Source organism: Setaria viridis, chromosome 6, assembly GCF_005286985.2.
Source record: "Setaria viridis chromosome 6, Setaria_viridis_v4.0, whole genome shotgun sequence".
In the NCBI taxonomy this organism is placed as follows: Eukaryota; Viridiplantae; Streptophyta; class Magnoliopsida; order Poales; family Poaceae; genus Setaria; species Setaria viridis.
The window spans coordinates 28,758,515-28,779,309 of NC_048268.2; the positions used below are offsets into that span (position 1 = coordinate 28,758,515).

Genomic DNA, 20,795 nt, shown 5'->3' on the forward strand with positions numbered 1-20,795 from the left:
CCAAGAAAACTTTGAGAAGATAGAGAGGTTTGGCTACAACTCAACCGACAACACTAAACATTTTACATACACAGGGAAAGCAACCGGGCAATTCCTGGCCTGAAAAGCTAAGATGCTAAAAAAAGAGAATCATTTCATCAGGACCCAGAGTTGTCGAAGACGAACTTCATATTATTGCTAAAGCATAGTAAGCTTTTCCACAGCATCTGGGGACACCCCTCCTCTCTTTTCACCATCATATACCTTCCAAAGTTGGAATAAGGCATATGGCTTTTATAGCAACCTAAAAAACGAGCAAAACACGAAACCATCGCGTTCTTTTTGGAATGCCCAGTCACTCCTTTACCAGTTTATATCGCTGGTCCTTTCGAATTCAGTATCCTTGTCTCTTGATATAGTTGAACAATTATCTTCAGCATACCCAATGTCGAAGATCGAAGAGAATTCTACAGGAGACCAAGCAAGGGAACAAACCAAAAACCCCACTTCATGTAGTGCTCATATAGCAAGGGCCGTGGCAACCTTTGGCCACCATTAAGGTCCGTCCTCGGGCATACTCAATACTCAACTACCTCCATCAAGTACCGTTCCATCTGTTCGCGCTTGAACTCCTAGTATCATTTATTGAAGAAAAAAAAAAACCTCGATCATTAGTAACTTGTCTTTGTCCTTGCATGTTCCGTCAGATCGACCTACAGTGTCCTTGTGTCACCCGCGGGCACATGCAAAAGTGTGTCACTCACGCGAGAGTGCCATGTCAATGCCACGAGCCCATGACGTCCGTGCCTTGACGTCACCTGTCGCGCTCGCGCACCGTTCGCTGACGCTCGCACCGATGGAAACACAAACAACGCCGAAGCAGGACGGAGGTCACCTCCGCACAGACGTACACATCCTGGTTCGTCTCCGACTCCGATCCATTATAGGTTGGAGTGGTGCCGTCGTCACGTCCATCCTGAAATAAAGTTGGTCGTGACGCCTCCGTTGGATGCAGACGCACGCCCTCGATCGTACCAAACAAGTCGCTGCACAGACACATTGTACTGTATTGGCATCATGTATCGGTTTCAACCTCCTTTTTTTTTTGTCGAGATCCGTCAAGATTTGCTTGATGTTCGTCCGGCGAGGAGAGGTCAAATAAGTGGGGTTTGAATTGTTGAGATGAGTTTGGCAGCTGGTCGCGCTACGATAGTGCTTGTTTCGTGGAATGTAAGGTAAACGAATTACGTAGCGATAACAGATACCATTACGGGTGTTTATTTCGACTCAGTGCGTAATCCATTACCATGTAATCGGATACCGGCCTACTCAGATCTGATATCGCTTGTCCGTCGCTGTAATAGCTTTCGTCGTCTCATCGTTCCTAGGTTGGAAGACACGAACAGGAGCAGCGTTGGGCAACGGCAGAATCGCTCAAGAACTTGATCCAATAGAAAAGGCCACGGTTTGGGCTGCAGGAGCTCCGCTCAAGCAGCAGAGGCTGATTTTGGCCGGGGGAAACCAATTTGCCGCTGATTCGAGGTGTCTCTGCTCTTGTACTGAGAGCTCTACTGTGCGGCAATGGCGGAGCAGTGCAATATGACGAGAAGGTGGAAGGAAAAAAGAATGGGGAACTCAATTTTTGGCTATCTGGAATCGAATTGGCTAGACGTGGGTTCGATTCAAAGTATTAGAGCTCGATTTTGATGGTCAGCATCTTGATTTGGAGGCACGACGAGTTCGATTTTTCAATCTGGAAGAACTGAGGGGAGGAAGTGAGGAACAACGCTAAGCACTTGAACCAGCTTTTCTGGAGATTGGTTCTGCTGAGTTGAGCTCTTGAATTCCTGGGCAAAGCAGCAAAGAGATGGAGAAGAGGAACTGGACAGCGAATTCGTGACTCGAAGTCTATCTTCTTTGCGATACCGTTACCTCGACCAACCAAACAGAGACTTTAATCGCCTACTCCGGTGCTGATTACTATGTGATTGGATTACATTGAGGTTTGCGTTACCACTCCTCGAACCAAACGCTATGTACGTGTTAATGATTGGATGCAGTTGCCTTAGATTCGATATCACCTTGTAAAAAGACGTGTATTCGTGGAGTACGTGTAACCAACTTTGATGCCGTCAATTTTTCGATTTTTTTTAATTTTAACCCCTTTTAATATAAAATTTTATAAATAACCCCTCCCTATCTATATTCTAAGAACTAGCCCTTTTGATCGCGCCGAGCTCTGTGGCGCTACTCGTAACTGAGTCGCGCCACATGCAATGACGTGAATAAAATGTCATGTTGGCATAACACAAAATTGATTTCCACGTGACGCGGATGTGTCTAAGTGAGGCGGTGCTAGTCACACCAAGCAGCTCATGCATCCTGGCGTGACAAGCAACAGCCAGGTTGCTAGCTTAAGTGCACAAAATTTCAGTTGATTAAGCCTTATTCAGCTAATACGCTTTTATTTCTTCAAACTTGGTAAGTATAATATATATGGTATACACGTTCACTCTAAAGAATAGCGTAGAAAATGAAAATTTTAATTTCAAAATAGGCTAAGTGGTATTGGACTCATACTAATAGCTTGGTTTGTACTAGAAATTACGATTTCATAACTTGGAGTTTTAAGTTCTCTAAGATGTTATTTTACATGTACAAGTGTATTTATTTTTACTAGAATATATAATAATTGTCATTTAGAATTTTAGTGCATAAAAAAACAGATCACTTTGCCTATTTCGTTCCTCCATTTTAATTAGCTAATGACCTTCTAAATTCACTACACTTGACAAGTATGATCTATAGAGTGCATACGTTCCATTTTAAGTGCTTGCACTTCAAAATATGGTTTAATAAATAATAAATCTAATTTTTAAAAGGCTAATTGTTATTGATTGTCCTTGAAAAAGAACTCCAAGAAGGCGTTTATCGATACTAAAGATTCTAATCATGAGCTTACTTAGTGAAAACAAAAGAAGATAAGAAATAAGATTGGCACATACCCATATTTGTGAGAGATACATTTCATTAATTTCGTGATGATACAAAATTACAAAATACATGGCTTGTGAAAATTTTATCTTCTTCCATTTTCAGCGTCAATACTTAAGGATATAACTTGCAGCGAATGTACAGCTTGTCAATTCCCAAGGCCTGTTGGGTGCGTACGGTTATTTACATCCACAAAGTAAGATTGGATAAAACCTCCAGTTAAGCTGCGTTGGTTTGTTGTCATCCATATACAATAGGGAGCTAGCATAAATATAAGTGGGTGGAACCTATGAGTTATTGGTGGCTTTAATTTGTGGAGATCCCGTGATGATAGGGTCATCACCATGTCATAGTAAATTATTACTTTTATATTATTTTGAGTTAATGTTTTTATATCTAGTGATTCAGAGAAGATGTTGATTAAAAAAAACTAACACACGTAATTATGAAGATTTCCAGAAGCGGGTCTTAGGCCCTGTTATTGGATCCACCCATCTAAAGTTTGGGGACTTTTTTTAGCCAGCTACAGTTTAGCTAATGGGTGTTTGGATCCACTATCTAAATGCTAGTTGAAGAAAGATTTATCTATACTACCCCTCCCTCTCACCTCTCACCACTCCTCTCCCCGTTCCTCTGGCCTCTTCCTTGGACGTTGCTGGCTCGCCCCTTATCTCCACCGTCTTGTGCCTCTTCCCCTCCAAGCACCGGCTCCTGCCAAAATTCCTCGTGGCCAAGATGGGCCTCCTGCTACCGCCCCTCATCCCGCAGCGGAGGAGGACATTGTCGCTATGTAGAAAGATAGCTATTTAGATCCGAGCATTGTTGCTACAAACGTAGCCGGACACTGTCGTTACGAATTTTAACCGTCTACACCTGATGATGAAATTGATGCTACGAATTGTAAAGGTCTACACCTAAGGACATAGTCACTACGAATTGTAGTCGTCTACACCTAAGGACATTATTGCTATGAATTGTAGCCATCACCTGAGAAAGATAGCGAGAGCTTGGACAATGTATGCGTATGTGAGGCATGCGTTTGGATATGGGGTGGTTAATGAGCTGGCTCGGCTCAACTTGACGTGGCTTGTTGTCTAAAGGAGCTAGCCCCATTCGGCTCGTTAACGAGCAGAAAAGCTAGTTTGGCTTGACTCGATCCACCTCAGCCACATCAATTTTGTTTCCTAGTACGAAGCAGCAACAAACAAGCATGCTTGGTTGTTAAAATACACATACGATTCACACCGACAAATCACAATTCACAAAGATCATTCATACCAACTTAATCCACTACAACTCTTAATTACGATTCACAAGTAATAAATATGATTTCATTCCCAGTTAAGAACACAAAATAATTCCTAAAAAGATTAAAAAAACCAAACAAACACCATGAGATGTTTACAGATGACACAATCGACGTGCACTAGAGCCGTGGAGCGTGGACGAATAACTGAATCAAAGTTTCCATCACTTAGTTTTGATCTCTATAGGTACAACCAATAACACTTAGCCTATTTAGTAATTGGATCTCCAAATTTTCACATCATGTTTTGAACTGCAAACACTTAAAATGGATATAGATTATACTCGTTGAGTTTAGTGAATTTAGAAGGTCTTTAGCTAATAAAAATGGGAGAATGATTTAGGCTGAAGGTGCAGGCAGGCAGCTAGCAGCTCAAAGAGCTGGTCACGCCATCTTGTTGGCGTGACTGTGCCTTTAGTCACGCCAGATGGTGTGTGGCGCGACTAGCTCGTCACATCAACTCCACGTTGTACTCGATTTTTATTTATACCATCGTGGCACATTAGTCACGTCATTGCACGTGGTGTAACCTAAGTATTAGTCACGTCAAAAAGCTTGGCGTGATCAAAAGGGCTACTTCTTGAAAGTATAGATAGGGAGAAGTTATTTATATAATTTTAGATTTAAAAGGGTTAAAATAAATTTTTTTACCTTTACATTAGCTAGGTTCTCAACATACACCACCATTTTACAAGAAAGTATGCAATGTAAGACGCACCTTCTGTATGCTGCATCGGGGAACACATGTCGCATCGTTCTGTGTTGGTAGTTTGGCACTTCTTGGCAGTAAAATATATTATATATGTAGCCCAATCCTGTGAATGTACACGTATATCTTTAGCTGATTCAAAAAAAGAAAAAAGGGAGCTCTCTTTACCACCGTTGGGGGCCGGGCCGTTACCGACAAGCGACACGTTGGCACTCCTTACTCGTGTTACACAACATGTGTTAGCCAATTAACGATAGCTCTTCACTCTTTCTACCTCTTTCGGATTGCACTTGCACCTACTCCACTCCACGGCTTAGCTTGTTCGGAAAAGTTAGAGCGATCCAGATCGCGCCACCATCTTTTCCTGCCTTTTTCCATGTGGCACAGCATTTTGTCAAAGCAAGCTCTCGTCAAGAGCAGCATGATTTGCACCAACCACAGGCGACCACTGCTTGGTGTCATTTGAGGCATAGGACCCCAGTGTTCTCCTGCTACGACGAACGACGACATGCACACGTGGTCCACCCTCGAACATTGCGGTGTCTTATGATCCATGCTGATTCTTACTAGACTCATTAGAAAAAATCCTATAATTTTTTCACAAAATCCAGAAATATCGAGCCATATCAATCTAGTGGATTCTAACCATCGGTAATAATAATAGTGATTATATTTATTATATTTTTTTAAAAAAATACTCACCTCTACCATTATAAAATAGTCTAATTAACCATTAAGCCTATATATAAATTATTGGTCTCGGTCATTATGAAAAATAACCTAAAGCAACCCTTAATCTTCATATAAATTACCCAACTATACCATTAAAAAATAATCTAAAAAATCCCTAAATTTACATCTAAATTACCCACATTTATCATAATTAAAAATAACACCTAAGTTTGCATCTAAACTATCTAATTAAAAATAAAAGAGAGCCATGTCCTAATCAATTTTATGAGTTTTTAATACTTTTGCCTTTTAAAATTAAGTAGTTTTTAGTGGAGCACGAGTTGACAGACTAATTAGCTAAGTAGTAGTCGATCACTGAATAGCAAGCACGAATAATTAAGGTTGGATGGCCCGATGAGACTCGAGAGAACAATTAGCTTGGCATATATATAACACACGCATGTTGATTGGACGCAACGGTCTTGGATTTTGTCAAAGCAATAAGGCTAAGGCCCCAACAAAGCACTAACCAGCAGGCTACTTACTGCCACCGAATGGCGGCAGACAAGATCCAGTGCCGAAAAGAATCGTTATAATACACTGGTGCCGAGCCGTGGATGCAGGCCTTGATAATTCCTGCGACGGAGAAGAGGGACTTGGACACGGGGATCGATCCGTCGTCGATATGGCTACTGCACTATTTCTTGATGCCGATGGCCACTTGATCCGGCCGCAGAAACAAAAAAAGGCACATGCATGTGATCGATGAGAGAGGATACACACCCCTGCTGGCATTGGTGGCTGCTAGAAACCTGAAGATCTGTTTACCACTCAGTTCACTACAGTGCCGGGGAGGTTCCCTCGTTCAGTGATTGCTTCTGTAAGTTGTCAAAAAATGTTGCCAAATCCATGTACAACATGATAGCGAGGACACCTGCTTAGAAGAATTGAAGGTCACGTTTTCCGTGACGACGAAGAGGCGAACGTTTACGTGAAAGCTGATTCGCAAAAGGGGGGCAAAAGAGAAGAGTTCGCTTTAGCTCAGTTAGGGCCAGAGACCGTTCCCTATACAAGTAAGTGACGTTTACTTTTTTTTTTTCGAATCACACGGTACGACGCAGACGCTCACGTACTACGCACACTCGCTCCTATGAAAGATTGAGCTAGCAAATTCTCGAGATTGACGAAGTTACTACTGACGCCTCGCTGTCGACGGGCCTACATCGCTTACTACTGAAAGAATAGCGTCTCGCTGTCGAACTCTGATAGGCAGGTTCCACCACAAGAAATCTTATCAGCCGAACTACGTTCAGTTCACAACATCGAAATGCTGTTGGAGTAGTATTATATGGCAAGGACCTGATAGGGTTCGGGGTTTAGGGTTGCTGTGGTAGGATACGACTATGTGTCTTTACGACTATTCAAGGTCCAAATTAAACCACCACGTAGCATTTTATTTAAGCAGCCCATCATAAGACTCAGTACAGATCAATTCATGTTTCGTTCACAGCATACTGTAATTTCTCGCACATGCTGCACAACATCTGGCAGCAGCTAGCCAATCAGCAAAATAACCCTTGGCAACCTTTTTCTGGATTGTTGTTGAAGTTATACTCCCTCTGTCCTAAAAAAAAAAGCAACTCTCGCTTCCCGATAAATCAACCAAATTTAAATTTGACCAAATTTATACAAAATAATACAAATATTTATGGTACAAAATAAATATCAATAGATTGATCATGTAATATATTTTTATACTAAATCTATTTGAAGATGTGAATTTTAGTATTTTTTTATAAATTTGATTAAATTTGAAATTGTTTGACTTTTCGAGAAGCTATTTTTTTTGAGACGAAGGAAGTAAATAGCTTGTCCTGGGACCTAGAATGCTCCATCGTATCCTTGGTCCAGAGTAATCTATCCTGCATGCCTTTTCCCACGTGGCACGGGATTTTTTCCGAGCACTAATAAAGGCCCCCAATAACAAGCACCAACAAGAGGCGACCCCTGGATCGAGTGCCAAACAGAGGATGATTATGCACTGCCGCCAGCCATGCCCATGCATCATGCAGGTTCAGGGTCCCAATCTCCATGATGTTTTCCTGCGACGACGTGCGGCATGGACACGTGGCTCCACTGTCGATCGTTCCAGTGCTCTCCTGATGCCGACGGCCACTTGATCATCCGCGAAAATGGCACGTGCACGCGACGAGCAGTAATATAATGCCGCATGCATACGCTGTGGCTTCTGGAAATCTGAATATTTGCCTCTTGAAAAGAAGAACCAGAAAGGAAAGAAGCCTGAAGATCTATTGTCCATTCAAGCCACAGAGTTGAGTACAACTACATCATCCATCTTTGTGAGAGGCTACCCCAAGTACATCTACAGCCAATCATTTGGAGATGAACGCAGAATGGAATACACCAGTTGTCCAAGTCTGCTTATTACCAGATGTTGCATGAACGGAGTGTGTCCGATTACAAGGCGCAAAACTCGATCACTTGGAAGACAAATGAATCTTCTTGCGTGTTTCACGGGCGTGCTGGTGTGCAAAGGAGCTCTTCAGCGTCAGTCGCCAGGAGGTTTTCCTCGGAGTTGAGGTAGAAAAAAAAACTTTTGGCAGACATCATGCATGCTTATTGTATCTCTAGTCTTGAAGGGCACTGCATGCACGCTTGCAGCTCAAGCATCTACAGCTAAAAAAGACTAGATTTGTGCAGCTAGAAATGAAAAGAAAATGCACTGGCTGTAACTTCTGTAGCTGCTGCTGGTTTGCAGCCGCTTCTAGGTGTTCCTGATGCTAAATGGCTCAGATATCTGCAAATGTCACGTGGAAACCTATGCAAGTTTGCAATATCAATTTTCGAAATTTGAAGAGCGATTTAACAATAGAACGCATTCCCTTCGTCGCACGCACGAGAGATGAGGCCATCTGCCAGGGGCCCAAGGCCTGGCCTTGGTTGCGTTCGTTAAACAGTAAACTGAAATATGGGCCGTGTGTTTTTAGACATGCTGGAGGAAAAGTGGGCCGTGACACATAAGCAGCCCATTGTACTCAATCCTTAGCAGACCCACTTTCCCTGTTTAATTGACGTAGTACGTAACAGGACAACAGACAGGCTCCAAGCCTGGCCCAGGCCTACTTTGACGGCCCAGCGCCCCCCTGCTCTTCTTCATACTGAACCTTTGTTTTCCGGGCCCGCACGTAAGCGAAAGCTACCGGAGCCGTCCGTTCCGTCCGTGTAGGACCGCGGAAATATCGACGAGACGTCGAGAGACAGTGAGACACGTCCCTCTCTGCTCCCGCCGGCCGCACCAACCCCCCCCCCCCCCCCCCCCCCCCTCACACGCAGCGCAACCAAAAAAATGTGCCGGAAAAGCAACGGCGTTCCCCCGTGCACGGCGCCGCCACGTCCTGGCTGGCTGGCTTGGCTCCAGGCACCCGCGTGCGCCTCACCTACCCCTCTCTACGAACACCCGGCGCACCAGGCCCGCCCGAACGGTCCAGGCGCGCGCGCGCCTTCGGCTCCTTAGGCCGGGTCCACGCGCGCGGGGCAAGAAGGGTTTCCGGGGGGCCCTCCAGCCTTCCGCTGCTGGGTCCACAGCCGTTGTTTCCAAGGCCGCCCGTCGCCATCGCCGTCTCCGTCGAGACGCAAAATAAAAAGCGCCGCCGCGGGGGTGCCCCTCCTGCGACTGAGGAGCCCAGAGCCGGAGCGCTTTTTCCTTTGCCGCCGCCGCCCCCTCCCTCCCCGCTTTGGGCCTCTGGCCATTGCCGCTGCTCACGAGGCTCCCGAGCGCCGCCCTCACCTTCCCCCGCCCCACCAAGCGCGAGGCGAGCCAGGGAAAGGAGCCTTCAAAAGCCGCCAGCCGAGGAGACCGCGCGGAGGTGAGACAGCAACCCACTGCCATCCCCCCCCCCCCCCCCCCCCCCCCCCCCCCCTCCCCCCCTCCTTCTCCCTGAGGTTGGATCCCGGCCGCGCCCATCTCGCGTCGCTGCAGGTCGGATCTATTCCTGATTTGGTCTGTTTGTTCATTCTCTCGTCCTGGGGCTGGCGTGTGTAGATCTAGGTGTTTCTGCTGTGCCTGCATGCAGCGGGGAGTTGTCGTCCCGATATGTTCGACTCGGCCAGATGGCTGCCGCCGCGATGGCATGTTCTGAGGAGAACCTGCTCGATTTCGCCCATCTGTGTCCAATTCCGGATAGAGATGGTGTGCCCGATAGCTTGCTTGTTGGTTAGCTGAATATGATTTGAAGGGCTGTTTAATCTAGATTTCTAGCTCCAAATTTGAGTGATAGGAATATAATTTAGTCTTATTTTCAATGGCGACAAGTCATGGGAAGGATTTTGTTCGCTCTGGAATCTGTCCATAGACGTGATTTTATTTTATTGGGCAATTCACGTTGACATCTCATGAACATTTTCTGTATGTGGATGGAATGCTAGTTGAGGTCCACGTAGAGTGAGTGTGTCCTCGGTTGTGCTAGTGATGGTTGGGAGATTGAATTTCAATGTGCCATCCCGTAGCCAAATGATACCGGGTTCAATTTCTTGTGACTGCTTTTGTTCTGTTCTAGACCTATTGCTGTAGCTGGAACATCTGATTCTTCTAGTTACTGCTCTGTCTATTATCTGCTATATCATCTGCGTATATATAAATCTAACAGAACTTTGTTTCTGCAGTCAGGCATGGCGTCAACTGTTGCCTTCAGCTCAGTTAGCGCGCAGGCTGGGCTGATCCAAAAGCCAAGGAACCATGGTGTCACAAGCCGCTATGGTTTAAAGGCATCATCATCATCTGTTAGCTTTGGATTTGAGTCGTCATTCCTGGGCAGGAATGCATCCCTCCGTGCCTCTGTCGCTCCAAGGATTGTGCCGAAGGCGACGTCTGGGTCTCAGATATCTCCCCAGGCATCTTACAAAGTGGCTGTACTTGGTGCTGCCGGTGGGATTGGACAACCCCTAGGCCTTTTGATCAAGATGTCTCCTCTCGTGTCAGAGCTGCATCTGTACGATATTGCAAATGTCAAGGGTGTTGCTGCGGATCTGAGCCATTGCAATTCACCTGCTCAGGTTCTGGACTTCACTGGCCCCTCGGAATTGGCAAACTGCTTGAAAGGGGTGGATGTTGTTGTCATCCCTGCCGGAGTCCCAAGGAAGCCGGGCATGACTCGTGATGACCTCTTTAACATCAATGCAAGCATTGTCAAGTCGCTTGTTGAGGCTGTTGCGGACAATTGCCCAGACGCGTTCATCCATATCATCAGCAACCCAGTGAACTCCACAGTGCCAATTGCTGCTGAGGTTCTGAAGCAGAAGGGTGTCTACAACCCCAAGAAGCTTTTTGGAGTTACCACCCTGGATGTTGTCAGGGCCAACACATTTGTGGCACAGAAGAAGAACCTGAAGCTCATTGATGTTGACGTCCCAGTTGTCGGCGGTCATGCTGGGATTACAATATTGCCGTTATTGTCCAAGACCAGGCCATCTGTTACCTTCACAGAAGAGGAAACTGATGAGCTGACAAAGAGGATACAGAATGCCGGGACAGAGGTGGTGGAGGCCAAGGCTGGTGCAGGGTCTGCTACCCTGTCCATGGCCTATGCTGCTGCCCGTTTTGTCGAGTCATCTCTCCGTGCACTGGCTGGTGATCCAGATGTCTATGAGTGCACATTTATCCAGTCTGAGCTTACTGATCTGCCATTCTTTGCATCAAGAGTCAAGCTCGGGAAGAATGGTGTCGAATCTGTTTCCGCTGACCTCGAGGGAGTGACTGAGTACGAGGCCAAGGCGCTTGAGGCACTGAAGGCTGAGCTGAAGGGAAGCATTGAGAAGGGCATCGCGTTCGCAAACAAACAGCAGGAAGCTGCCGCGTCTGTTTGAAGCGGGTGAAATGAAAATCCACAAGAAGAGAATAAATGAACAATGATCTAGAATCCACAATGGCTTTTAGTTTTACAGCCTAGAATTTTTTGTGTCGACAGTAGGAAGATGCTCCAGACGAGCTGCAATTGTGGCTGTTGTTAGCTTCTAATGGATACGTACGTGGGTGCTGGATGCCCCCCAAGTTATCTTTTTCTGAACCAGGCCCTGCTTAACACAACACATAAATTTTGCTCCTTTTCCATTGTGGTTGTGTCTGTACTCTGTAGGTTGTTGGAGTTTACAAACTACCAGAGAGCTAATAAAGCATTTTTACGAAAGCAATGTGTACCAAAGATCTATTGTGGTTGTGTTTGTACTGTCGTATTGCCTGCTGTTTAACAATACAACTCTGTTTCCTTGCCTACTTATGCCATTACTTTGTTTCTATGTAATTGTCCATTTGGTTGACAATAACTTGTCGAATTTGTTATGTTAGATCTCTATTTCGACAGGGACGGCTGGAAGCTGGCATATGTCTTGGTAGATTAATTCGGAGCTCGCAACCAAGCAGGTGGTTTTAGAATTTGGCATGCTGTTGCTGTCCTGTTTTCTGATTGGGACTTGAGAGTCTCTAGCTTGTTTTTCTGCTCGGAAATCTGGCGTTTCCGTCTGTTCTGCTGTTGAACCATTTTTTTGCTTGGACGGGAAAACCTGGAGATGGAATGCCGGCCCGTGCACGCCATGGTTTCGTTCACAGCCACAATTGCTTGCTGCGTCGACAACGCCAGGCATCTGTCAACGCCACCGGTACTGAAAGACCAATGTTCCTTGCAGCTGCTGAAAGTTGGTCCCGAGGTTGGGACAGGGAAACTGCGATTGATCCATTCTTTTTTGTATTATAAAGAATTTACAGTACCAATCACTGCCGTAAATATGCACCCAACCTATCACATGAAAATGATTCTCCTTTGGTTATCAATTTTATTATCTCCTGAGTGTGAAAATATTCAGCTTGACATGTTTTCATCAATCCGGCACCATATGCATGAAGTGGCTTTATCAATTTTTTTTATCTCTGAATGTTAAAATATTCAGCTTGGCATGTTTACATCAATCTGGCACCATGCACATGAACTGGCTTTATCAATTTTATCTCCGAATGTGAAAAGATTCTTCTTGACATGTTTACATCGATTCAGCACCATATAAGCGAACTGGCTTTATCAATTTTTATCTCTCAGATGTGAAAATATTCAGCGTGTCATGTTTACATCGATTCAGCACCATACAGATGAATTGGCTCCATTGCTCTGGCAGCACATGAGCACTTCTTTTATTTGCAAAACTAACCATGAATTGGGGAAATGAACATTCCAATTCCATCACCATCCTCTTGCAGGAGAATGATAGCAAAAGGACACGTTCTTTGAAGCAACCGGAAACAGCTACTAGATCAGAAGGCCGGGAACTCGATCCTGCTGCCGCAGGGCCTGCCGCGGGGGAGGATGGGGCACTCGACGAGGCTGTCGCCGGCGGCGTTGACGCAGAAGTAGAGCTGGTAGAGCTGGCTGTTGCCGGACTCGTCGCGGTTGCACTCCACGTAGGGCTCGAACCCGGTGCCGTCCCGGATGGCGCCCTTGATCTGGTCCAGCGTGTAGTAGCCGCCGTCGGGCCTGACGCCGCCGGCGGCGAGCGCCCGGAGCACGCCGAGCCGGTCGCGGAGGCGGAGCGCCGCCTGGAAGTAGCCGTGCTCGTCGAAGACGTTGGAGGCGCAGGTGCCGTGCTTCTCCCACTCGTGGCCCCAGAAGCGGAGCCCGTCGTTGGTCGGGCACGCCAGCGTCGGCCACTTGGCGCGCAGGCTGCTCAGCAGGTCGCTCACCTGCCAACGCGTCACGCACCGTGTCATGTTAGCGTGACAAACTGACAGCAACATCTCCATGTAGTACCGTGCCTAATGCAACGAATATTCGGAACTGTGCTTGCTTGGGACGTGCAGGAATAATGTGATTCTCTTGCAAGGGTGATTTTTCTTTTTAACTGGGATGACGGTAAATTCAGTTTGTAACAACAACGAAAAATCACTGATACATTTTTTCTCATTGAAAGAACAGAGTGTTAACAGTATGGGGAAGGAAACTGTAGCTACGAATTTTGCAGGTGGCCTTGTTTAGTTGCCGAAGTTTGGAGGTGCCAAATTACTATTACAGCATTGTAGCACACTGTAGCGTTTCGTTTGTATTTGTGAATTATTGTCCAAATATTGACTAATTAGGCTCAAAAGATTCGTCTCGCAAAGTACAACAAAACTGTGCATTTAATTTTTAATTTTGTCTACATTTAGTACTCCATGCATGTACCGTAAGTTTGATGTGATGGGGAATCTTTTTTTTGCATAGTGTCAAAGTTGGGAGTTGGGTGGAACTAAACAAGGGCTAAGTGTTGCTTTTGGAGAGGACAAGAATTCAATGGGATGACAGGGTCGTCTGCTGGAGTGACGCCAAAGGAACAACTATTGTCCTTCCTCACATCATCGCTATTGCGTGATTTGAATTCCAAATCCACACCAAAAAGATGATTTTGAGATGTTGGATCATCGTCCACATAGATACGTACTGTATCGATATATGACAAGGGGATATGTTCGGAACAACAAAACATAAACAAGTTAAAGATGCCCCAGAAATTCCGAATAGCACAAAAAGAAATGCTCGTCAAACAAACAGCAAAGCGCCAAGAACATGAACCATAACGTGAAGCCAGCCAAGGATGTGTGGCACGCGAAAACCAAGAGCACGCCGGCATCAAACGCATGCAGCAACCGCCGAGAAGGAGAACAAGGAAAAAGAAGAAGGATCACGTCGCACCTTGGATGGGTCGAACTCGGAGTCGGGGTTGCAGTTCTGCGGGTAGGAGCCATCGTCGCGGTTGGGCCAGAGGCCGTGGATGCCGAAGTCGGCCGCCGGCTTGCCGGACTTGGGGTAGCAGCAGCTCTGCCTGGTGTCGCAGTAGGACCCGGGCCACTGCAGCACGAGGTAGAAGAAGTCGTAGTCCTGCGCCGCCGCGCGCCCGGGAGCGACGGCGGCCAGGACCATCAGCAGGATCGCCGCCGCCAGGGACAGGCGCGCCGACGCCATGGCCGGAGCTCGACCTGCGCTAGCTAGGGATTCTTGGAGACGGATCGATCGATCGACGACGAGGCTGTGTGCGTGGTTGCAGTTATGGAAACGGAGACGACGGTGGATTGAATGATGAGGTTTGCGAGGACCCGGGGGTGCGGATTTATAGGAAACTTTGGGTGGGGGATCGGGAGGGAAAGGTGTGGATTCACAGGCACAGCAATGGTGTGCACGCGTACTGCATGTCAATGGCGATAGCTATGGAAGTACAGCATATTCCAATGGGACGAAAAGAAAAAAAAAGGAAGATATAATCTTGCAATTCAAGGAGGGATTCATTGCTTCTGCTTGCTGCAGCCTGCAAGCTGCAAAGCTTGATGGGTGTGGAAGGCAAGTAGACTGCTGGAGGCGTGTCCAGTTGGAGAGTGACAGGTCGGAGGAGGTCGATCGAGCCCAAAACGCTCAGGAATGCATGGGTGGCTTCAGTGGGTAGTCGGCACGGCTGTAGTCTGGTGAATCAGACTTTGGAGCACAAATCATTGAATTGAAATTAATGTCAAAGTTCCATGCACATTTTTTTTCCCCCAAAAAGAAGAAAAACTTGTGCACGCACGTCTCCTTCCTTCCGTGTGACTCGGCGCTTGGCACGTTCCGCAGCTGACATTTTTCGCGTGGTGCAGCCGTGCAGGGAATGGACCCGTGTGTGGTCGGCCGATGGAGATCGATGATAAGGCCAATGCTGCAGTTAGCGTACCGTGTCGCCGGCAACGGCGTACGTACGTGTGCGTCCGTGTTGCTGGTGACTTGGTGAGACTTCGGTGTCACGGTGGGAAACCGGAGAGCGAGCGAAGCGCGGCAGCCTCATGCCCGTGAACGTGGCGGCCGGAGCACGGACGCCATCTCACTCGCCAGTCGATGAGACGTGCCAAGGAGAGCATTCCATGCCGGCATGTCCGAGAGGGACGGAGATATGTAGTAGAGACAGGGCATGGGACGGCACACCATGGCAGGCAGCTGTTACATCAATTTCGGTGGTAGATAGATGCTTTAATTCGACAGCAATTTTCCACAACGGATAGGGTGAAACTTGATCTAGGATTTGATGGGGAACGAAACCGGCTGTGCTTCGCCGGAGATCGATGGAGCACGTCACCGGCGAGGGACGTGGTCGGCTGTCGTCCGTGATCCAGCAAGGATTAACCCGCAGCAGGTCAGGAGTAGGTCCAATTAACGCAATGCTTGTCATCATCCCACAAAAGGATGTGTTGCTTCGTCTCGCTGAACACTCATCTGAGACGCCAAGTCTGGCGTTGCTTGACAACACCATTTTTTTTTTCAAAAGGTTTGGTTGAAGAAACGTTCAACGTTGGACGTGACATTGTTGCTTCATGCGTCTTCTTATCCCTGCTTCAAGTCTTCCTCAGTTAAGGTAAACGACAGTCACTCAAAAAGGAATACATTAGAAACCTGATAATCTCTCTGAGAAAAATAAGATCTAATAATACACTGGAGATGCGATGCCGATTGCGTGCAGATACGCACCAGTATTTGATTGGCTACAAAAGCATCTCCCCAGCTTAGTTAAGGGTGTACCTAACTGATACCCTATCAGAGGTCTCAACAAATTTTTGGTCAAAAAAGCATGTGCATTTCCTCAATCACAGTACGATCGATGATGATAAACGTGCCGAAGCAGGGCTAACTCTGATCAACAGCCAAAGGATACATGCCTTAATCGAGGATCAATTATTGCTGATGGCAACCGAATCAGGAGACATCAAATAGGAACCTTCTCTATGCATGGGGATATCCCACTGTGCTCCGGATATGCCTGTCACAGAGGAGAGGAAGCAACAGATACGTGTCACAATGTCACATCAACGCAAATAGACTAAGGTAGCCTCCATATGACTGTGTATGGACTGAATTCACTTTGTGTATTCCTGTTCAGACCTTGGAGCTCCAGACGTCCATGGAGGAGAAATAAACAACATTCAGCTTCGACTTAGCGGAGCAGCTGGGATAACTGGACGTGACCCGCAATTCGTAGTATGAACTAAGATGTCATTTCGTCGGCATCAATTGAAAAAATAGATTACGCTTACCTGATTCCCAAGCCTTCGGCCATCACATCAACAATCATCAATGTATCAAAGGTGTGGATGCTGGCTTTGGGGTCAACTGCAGTCCAGAAAAGAACTCATGATTAGCCAATAAATGATGTCATGAATGATAGTAAGATGAGTAAAGGTTTGTTGGATCATATTCAAGGGGAAGACTGCTATGCTATGCCAATTAAGACTTTGTTCTGGAGAAGAAAATGCAAGCAATAATTCAGGACATGCATGTACCGTGCTCCTTGGGAGTTTGTAGTTCAAAGATCACATCATCTCCAGGATCTGCTCGTAGAGTAAACCAGGTTCCACTCTGTGCAAGCAAACATTTTCCTTGTCAGAACTTCAAAATTCACAAGGAACTGCAGCACTAATAATTAACTACAAGCTCCTGATTGTCTAACATTCAATCAATGTGGCAAAAGTAGTAGCAATAACACAACCAAGTAACATAACATCAATTAATCTCTGCAGGAATTTATACTTGTTTGCTCAAGGAGCAAAAATAAACAGGCGATGTGTTTTCCCTTAGAAATATATTCATTGCTGACAAGTATAGACATGCCAGATGCAGTGGAGAATTTACACTTGGCTTGGTGTTGCTAGAATTTTGAACAGGCCTTAGGCATTCATACACAACTAAAGGATACGATTTTCATTAGAACATCAGATTTCAGGGATGCCATCACTCCTCTATTATTACCGTCAAATGCAGGCAGGTTGGATTTTACACAGATATATGTGTACACTAAAAGTACTAAAGCATGGGCACAGCATTTTGAAGTTGCTATCGTTTATCAAAGGACATATTAATGCAAAAGGGATTCTATGATCAATCAAAACAAGATAATCTGATTTCAGGTCCGCCATAAAAAAATGCAGCAACATACCTTTGGTATCAGTATTACTTATGGGGCAACTTCTTCAGTTGACCATGCAATTGTGCACTTTGCATTAGACAAGTGCTTGTTGCTCATGCATAAGATTTCAGCGGTCCTTCAACTGCTGGCATGAGAATCTGTCCATGTATTCTGTATGTTATCTTGTTGTATTGCACATCTATAAAATGTTAAGTGATCACCATAAAACAGTAGTCACCACACTTATTTCGTTAGTTTGAAGCACAATGCACTTGAGCTTGTCAGTGAAGCCTGATCAGGCATTCTTGATAGAATAACAAGAAATCACATGATTTTTCATCACTTCCTTTTTTGCTTTTACAGAAGGATGTTCTAAGGTATGAAAATATATCGTGTTTTTTTGGTCAAGACACCATATCGTGGTATAAGCTAGGTTTGTGTCTCTATTAGCAGTATAAATGATCCTTCTAATTAGTCAATATCTGAATCTTGTATATTGCTGTTGTAGGCAAGATCTTGAATATTTTCTACTTAAAAATCCTGAAATCACATGATATGACTGAACCTGCAGTCCAATTATAAAGACCTTATGTTGATATTTTCTTGGGCACTATTCTGTACTGATCGTGATACTTAACTAATGACAGCAGAAAGCCGGAAACCACTTGTGTGAAAATCTTCTTGTCATCATAATAAAGCTCCTCAAGTAATTATGATCTCAAGGTTGCCAGTTCCAGCATTCAGTGTTGCTCTGGTAACATCACATTCTTGTGATGCGCTGCAAATGCAACAGATAGGCAAGGATGGACTACCAATAATCATTGCATGAACACTTTCCTCCCTCAAAATGATGGAATCGTGTTCTGTCCCTGACAATAACTAAACGGTTATAAATACCAGAAAACAACTTTGTGAAATTGTGGCAGTCTACACAGACACGAAGATTCTTTGCAAGCCTTATTGGTCTGTGCTGCGGCGTCACAAGGAGAGCAAAAGCGATCGCCAGCTTTTCACTGTGATAGGTTAGGGCACTTTCCTTCCCCTCTGAATCCAAATCATGCAACTCTGATGACACATTTGGAACATAACCGGCGATCTTTAAATGCTTGTTTATCTCATTCAGCTTTTTATAAATCTCCACCTTTCTTGGATGTGCATCATCACCAGCAATAAACTCATGAACCTCACCATTATGCTCTACAGTCGTGCAGCCAGGTGTAGTTTGTATTCCTTTTTCCCGCATCAACTTCCTGACTTCTGCAACCTTATTCCAATCCCCAACGGCTGCATATGTGTTCAACAATAGAACATAGTCCCCAGCTTGCTGTGCCTTCAGTTCAATCAGATGACTGATCACACGCTCCCCAAGATCAACATGACCATGAATTCGGCAGGCACCAAGAAGAGTTCGCCAAATTGTCGCATCTGGAGCAACCCTCATCTCTTTTGTCACAAGCTCATACGCCTCATCAAGCAAGCCAGCACGGCCCATTAGGTCAACAATGCACCCGTAATGGCAAACATTTGGCTTCAATCGGTAGTCACAGCGCATCATATCAAAAAACCTGAAACCTTCATCAACCAGCCCACTATGACTGCATGCAGAAAGCACGCCGGTAAAAGTCTGTTCATCAGGAGCAACACCTGACCTAATCATCTCCTCAAACGCCGAGATGGCATCCTTCCCAAATCCATTCGCTGCCAAACCCGAGATCATCGCACTCCACGAGACCACACTCTTCTGAGGAGTCTCGCAGAACACCCGGTACGCCTTCTCCACGCACCCGCACCTCGAGTACATCGCGATCAGCGAGTTGCGCACCTTCAGCTCGCTCCCGTAGCCATGCTCCTCCGCGTACGCCCACACCTTCTCCCCGAAGTCGAGCGCGCCCAGGCTCGTGCACGCCTGGAGGAGCAGGATGCAGGTGACGCCATCCGGCTCCGCCTCGCTCTCCCTCCCCCTCATCTCCTCGAACAGCTTCAGCGCGTCCTTGGTCCGCCGGTTCCTCGCGTAGCAGGTGATCAGAACGTTCCACGCGACCGTGTCGCGCACCGGCATTTCGTCGAACAGCCTGCGCGCGCCGTCCCCGTCGCCGCCGTTCGCGTAGCACCTCACCAGCGAGGTTGCCAGGAGGGCGTCGTGGAGGTAGCCATCGGCGACGGCGTTGGCGTGGAGCTGGCGCGCGTGGGGCGGGGCGCAGCGGGGCCTGAGGAGGATGGCGAGCGTGAAGGCGTTCCCGCGGCGGCCGAGCGCGCGCATGCGGCGGAGGAAGCGGAGCGCGTCGGGGGGGTCGGAGAGAGCGCGGAGGATGGAGTTGCACTGGAAGGTGGAGGGGAGAGAGGCCGAGGAGGTGAGGTGGTGGTCGAGGACAGCGAGCGCGCGGTGGGACGGGAGGGAGGCGGCCGCGAGGGAGAGGAATGCGGAGGTGGTGCTGGGGGTGGGGGTGAGGGAGAGGAGGCCCGTGCGGAGGAGGTGCGCGTGCAGCTGGAGGAAGCGGCGCGCGGGGAGGGCCGAGGCGGAGGCGAGGAGCGCCGCGGCGACGGAGGAGGGGGAGGACGTCGGGGCGGGGCGGGGAGCGCGCGCGAGACGCGATGCCGATGCCATGGCCCGCGGCACGGGCGGTCGGGCGCGAGCGAGGGACGAGACGAGATGCTCAGATTCCGCTTTGAATTTCGCGTGCAAGGTGCATGGACGTACGGGTGTTTCTGTTTCAAAATTCAGGGCTGTTTGGTGGATCTTCTCAAATGACTTCATCGATTTTTGATAAAACCCTACTAAAAGGATAAAATCCATCGGCTTCGGTGGTGAAGTAGAGGAGAACCTGCAAAATGACTCACAATAAAGAGGGAAAAAAAGCTTCACAAATTTCTCTACATCTCCGAGCATCAAGTGACCATAAAATTACCTGTATATAAAATTACCCGTATTACTATTGAGAAGCTGTTTTACTAAACGTTTTGCAAAACGGCTTTAACTTTACCAGAGAAGCCACTCCACCAAAGGAGCTCGAGCCCAAGCCATTTTGGTAGTTCTACCAAATGAGGCCTCAAATAGCGTGATACCAACCTGCCGCTGTGTCGCCAGATCTACCACATCCATGAGCTAAGCAATCGTGGTGTTGACAAAATGTTAGAACGAACTCATCGACGACGGTTGTGAAGCACTTTTCTATCGCAGTC

General features: G+C 46.8%; 3 protein-coding genes across 13 annotated transcripts; 1 reads left to right on the plus strand and 2 right to left on the minus strand.

Annotated features, from left to right (window-relative positions):
* Nucleotides 1–9,324: 9,324 nt before the first annotated feature.
* On the plus strand, nucleotides 9,325–11,863 carry LOC117860179 (malate dehydrogenase, chloroplastic). 4 transcript variants are annotated; one of them, XM_034743434.2, is made up of 2 exons: nucleotides 9,325–9,547; nucleotides 10,348–11,863. In XM_034743434.2, exon 2 carries the CDS (start codon nucleotides 10,350–10,352, stop codon nucleotides 11,541–11,543), a length of 1,194 nt encoding a protein of 397 aa, XP_034599325.1. In that variant the 5' UTR covers nucleotides 9,325–9,547; nucleotides 10,348–10,349; the 3' UTR covers nucleotides 11,544–11,863. The 4 variants fall into 4 exon arrangements, with proteins under 4 accessions (XP_034599325.1, XP_034599323.1, XP_034599324.1 ...); XM_034743432.2 differs by having other exon boundaries at nucleotides 9,326–9,547; nucleotides 10,344–11,863; XM_034743433.2 differs by lacking the exon at nucleotides 9,325–9,547 and adding an exon at nucleotides 9,577–9,660 and having other exon boundaries at nucleotides 10,344–11,863.
* Nucleotides 11,864–12,731: 868 nt separating this feature from the next.
* LOC117860180 (ribonuclease 1) lies at nucleotides 12,732–15,125 on the minus strand. The gene is made up of 2 exons (XM_034743436.2): nucleotides 14,390–15,125; nucleotides 12,732–13,404 (listed from the first exon to the last, which is right to left on the minus strand). Exons 1-2 carry the CDS (start codon nucleotides 14,657–14,659, stop codon nucleotides 12,979–12,981), a joined length of 696 nt encoding a protein of 231 aa, XP_034599327.1. The 5' UTR covers nucleotides 14,660–15,125; the 3' UTR covers nucleotides 12,732–12,978.
* An 882-nt stretch (nucleotides 15,126–16,007) lies between these two features.
* LOC117860178 (pentatricopeptide repeat-containing protein At3g47530) lies at nucleotides 16,008–20,234 on the minus strand. 8 transcript variants are annotated; one of them, XM_072294444.1, is made up of 5 exons: nucleotides 17,646–20,234; nucleotides 16,993–17,068; nucleotides 16,747–16,822; nucleotides 16,368–16,472; nucleotides 16,008–16,056 (listed from the first exon to the last, which is right to left on the minus strand). In XM_072294444.1, the coding sequence occupies exon 1, from the start codon at nucleotides 20,218–20,220 to the stop codon at nucleotides 18,424–18,426; it is 1,797 nt and encodes a 598-aa protein (XP_072150545.1). In that variant the 5' UTR covers nucleotides 20,221–20,234; the 3' UTR covers nucleotides 16,008–16,056; nucleotides 16,368–16,472; nucleotides 16,747–16,822; nucleotides 16,993–17,068; nucleotides 17,646–18,423. The 8 variants fall into 8 exon arrangements, with proteins under 8 accessions (XP_072150545.1, XP_072150544.1, XP_072150543.1 ...); XM_072294443.1 differs by adding an exon at nucleotides 16,595–16,667 and having other exon boundaries at nucleotides 16,008–16,472; XM_072294442.1 differs by having other exon boundaries at nucleotides 16,595–16,822.
* Between the last annotated feature and the right edge of the window lie 561 nt (nucleotides 20,235–20,795).

What these genes read in the sequence shown, in the direction of transcription:
- LOC117860178 (XM_034743430.2), bottom strand. Translation starts at nt 20,220, where the DNA reads ATGGCATCGGCATCGCGTCTCGCGCGCGCTCCCCGCCCCGCCCCGACG.
- LOC117860179 (XM_034743434.2), top strand. Translation starts at nt 10,350, where the DNA reads ATGGCGTCAACTGTTGCCTTCAGCTCAGTTAGCGCGCAGGCTGGGCTG.
- LOC117860180 (XM_034743436.2), bottom strand. Translation starts at nt 14,659, where the DNA reads ATGGCGTCGGCGCGCCTGTCCCTGGCGGCGGCGATCCTGCTGATGGTC. An exon ending in CCGAGTTCGACCCATCCAAG is followed by an intron (nt 13,405 to 14,389) that starts GTGCGACGTGAT and finishes ACGCGTTGGCAG; the next exon opens with GTGAGCGACCTGCTGAGCAG.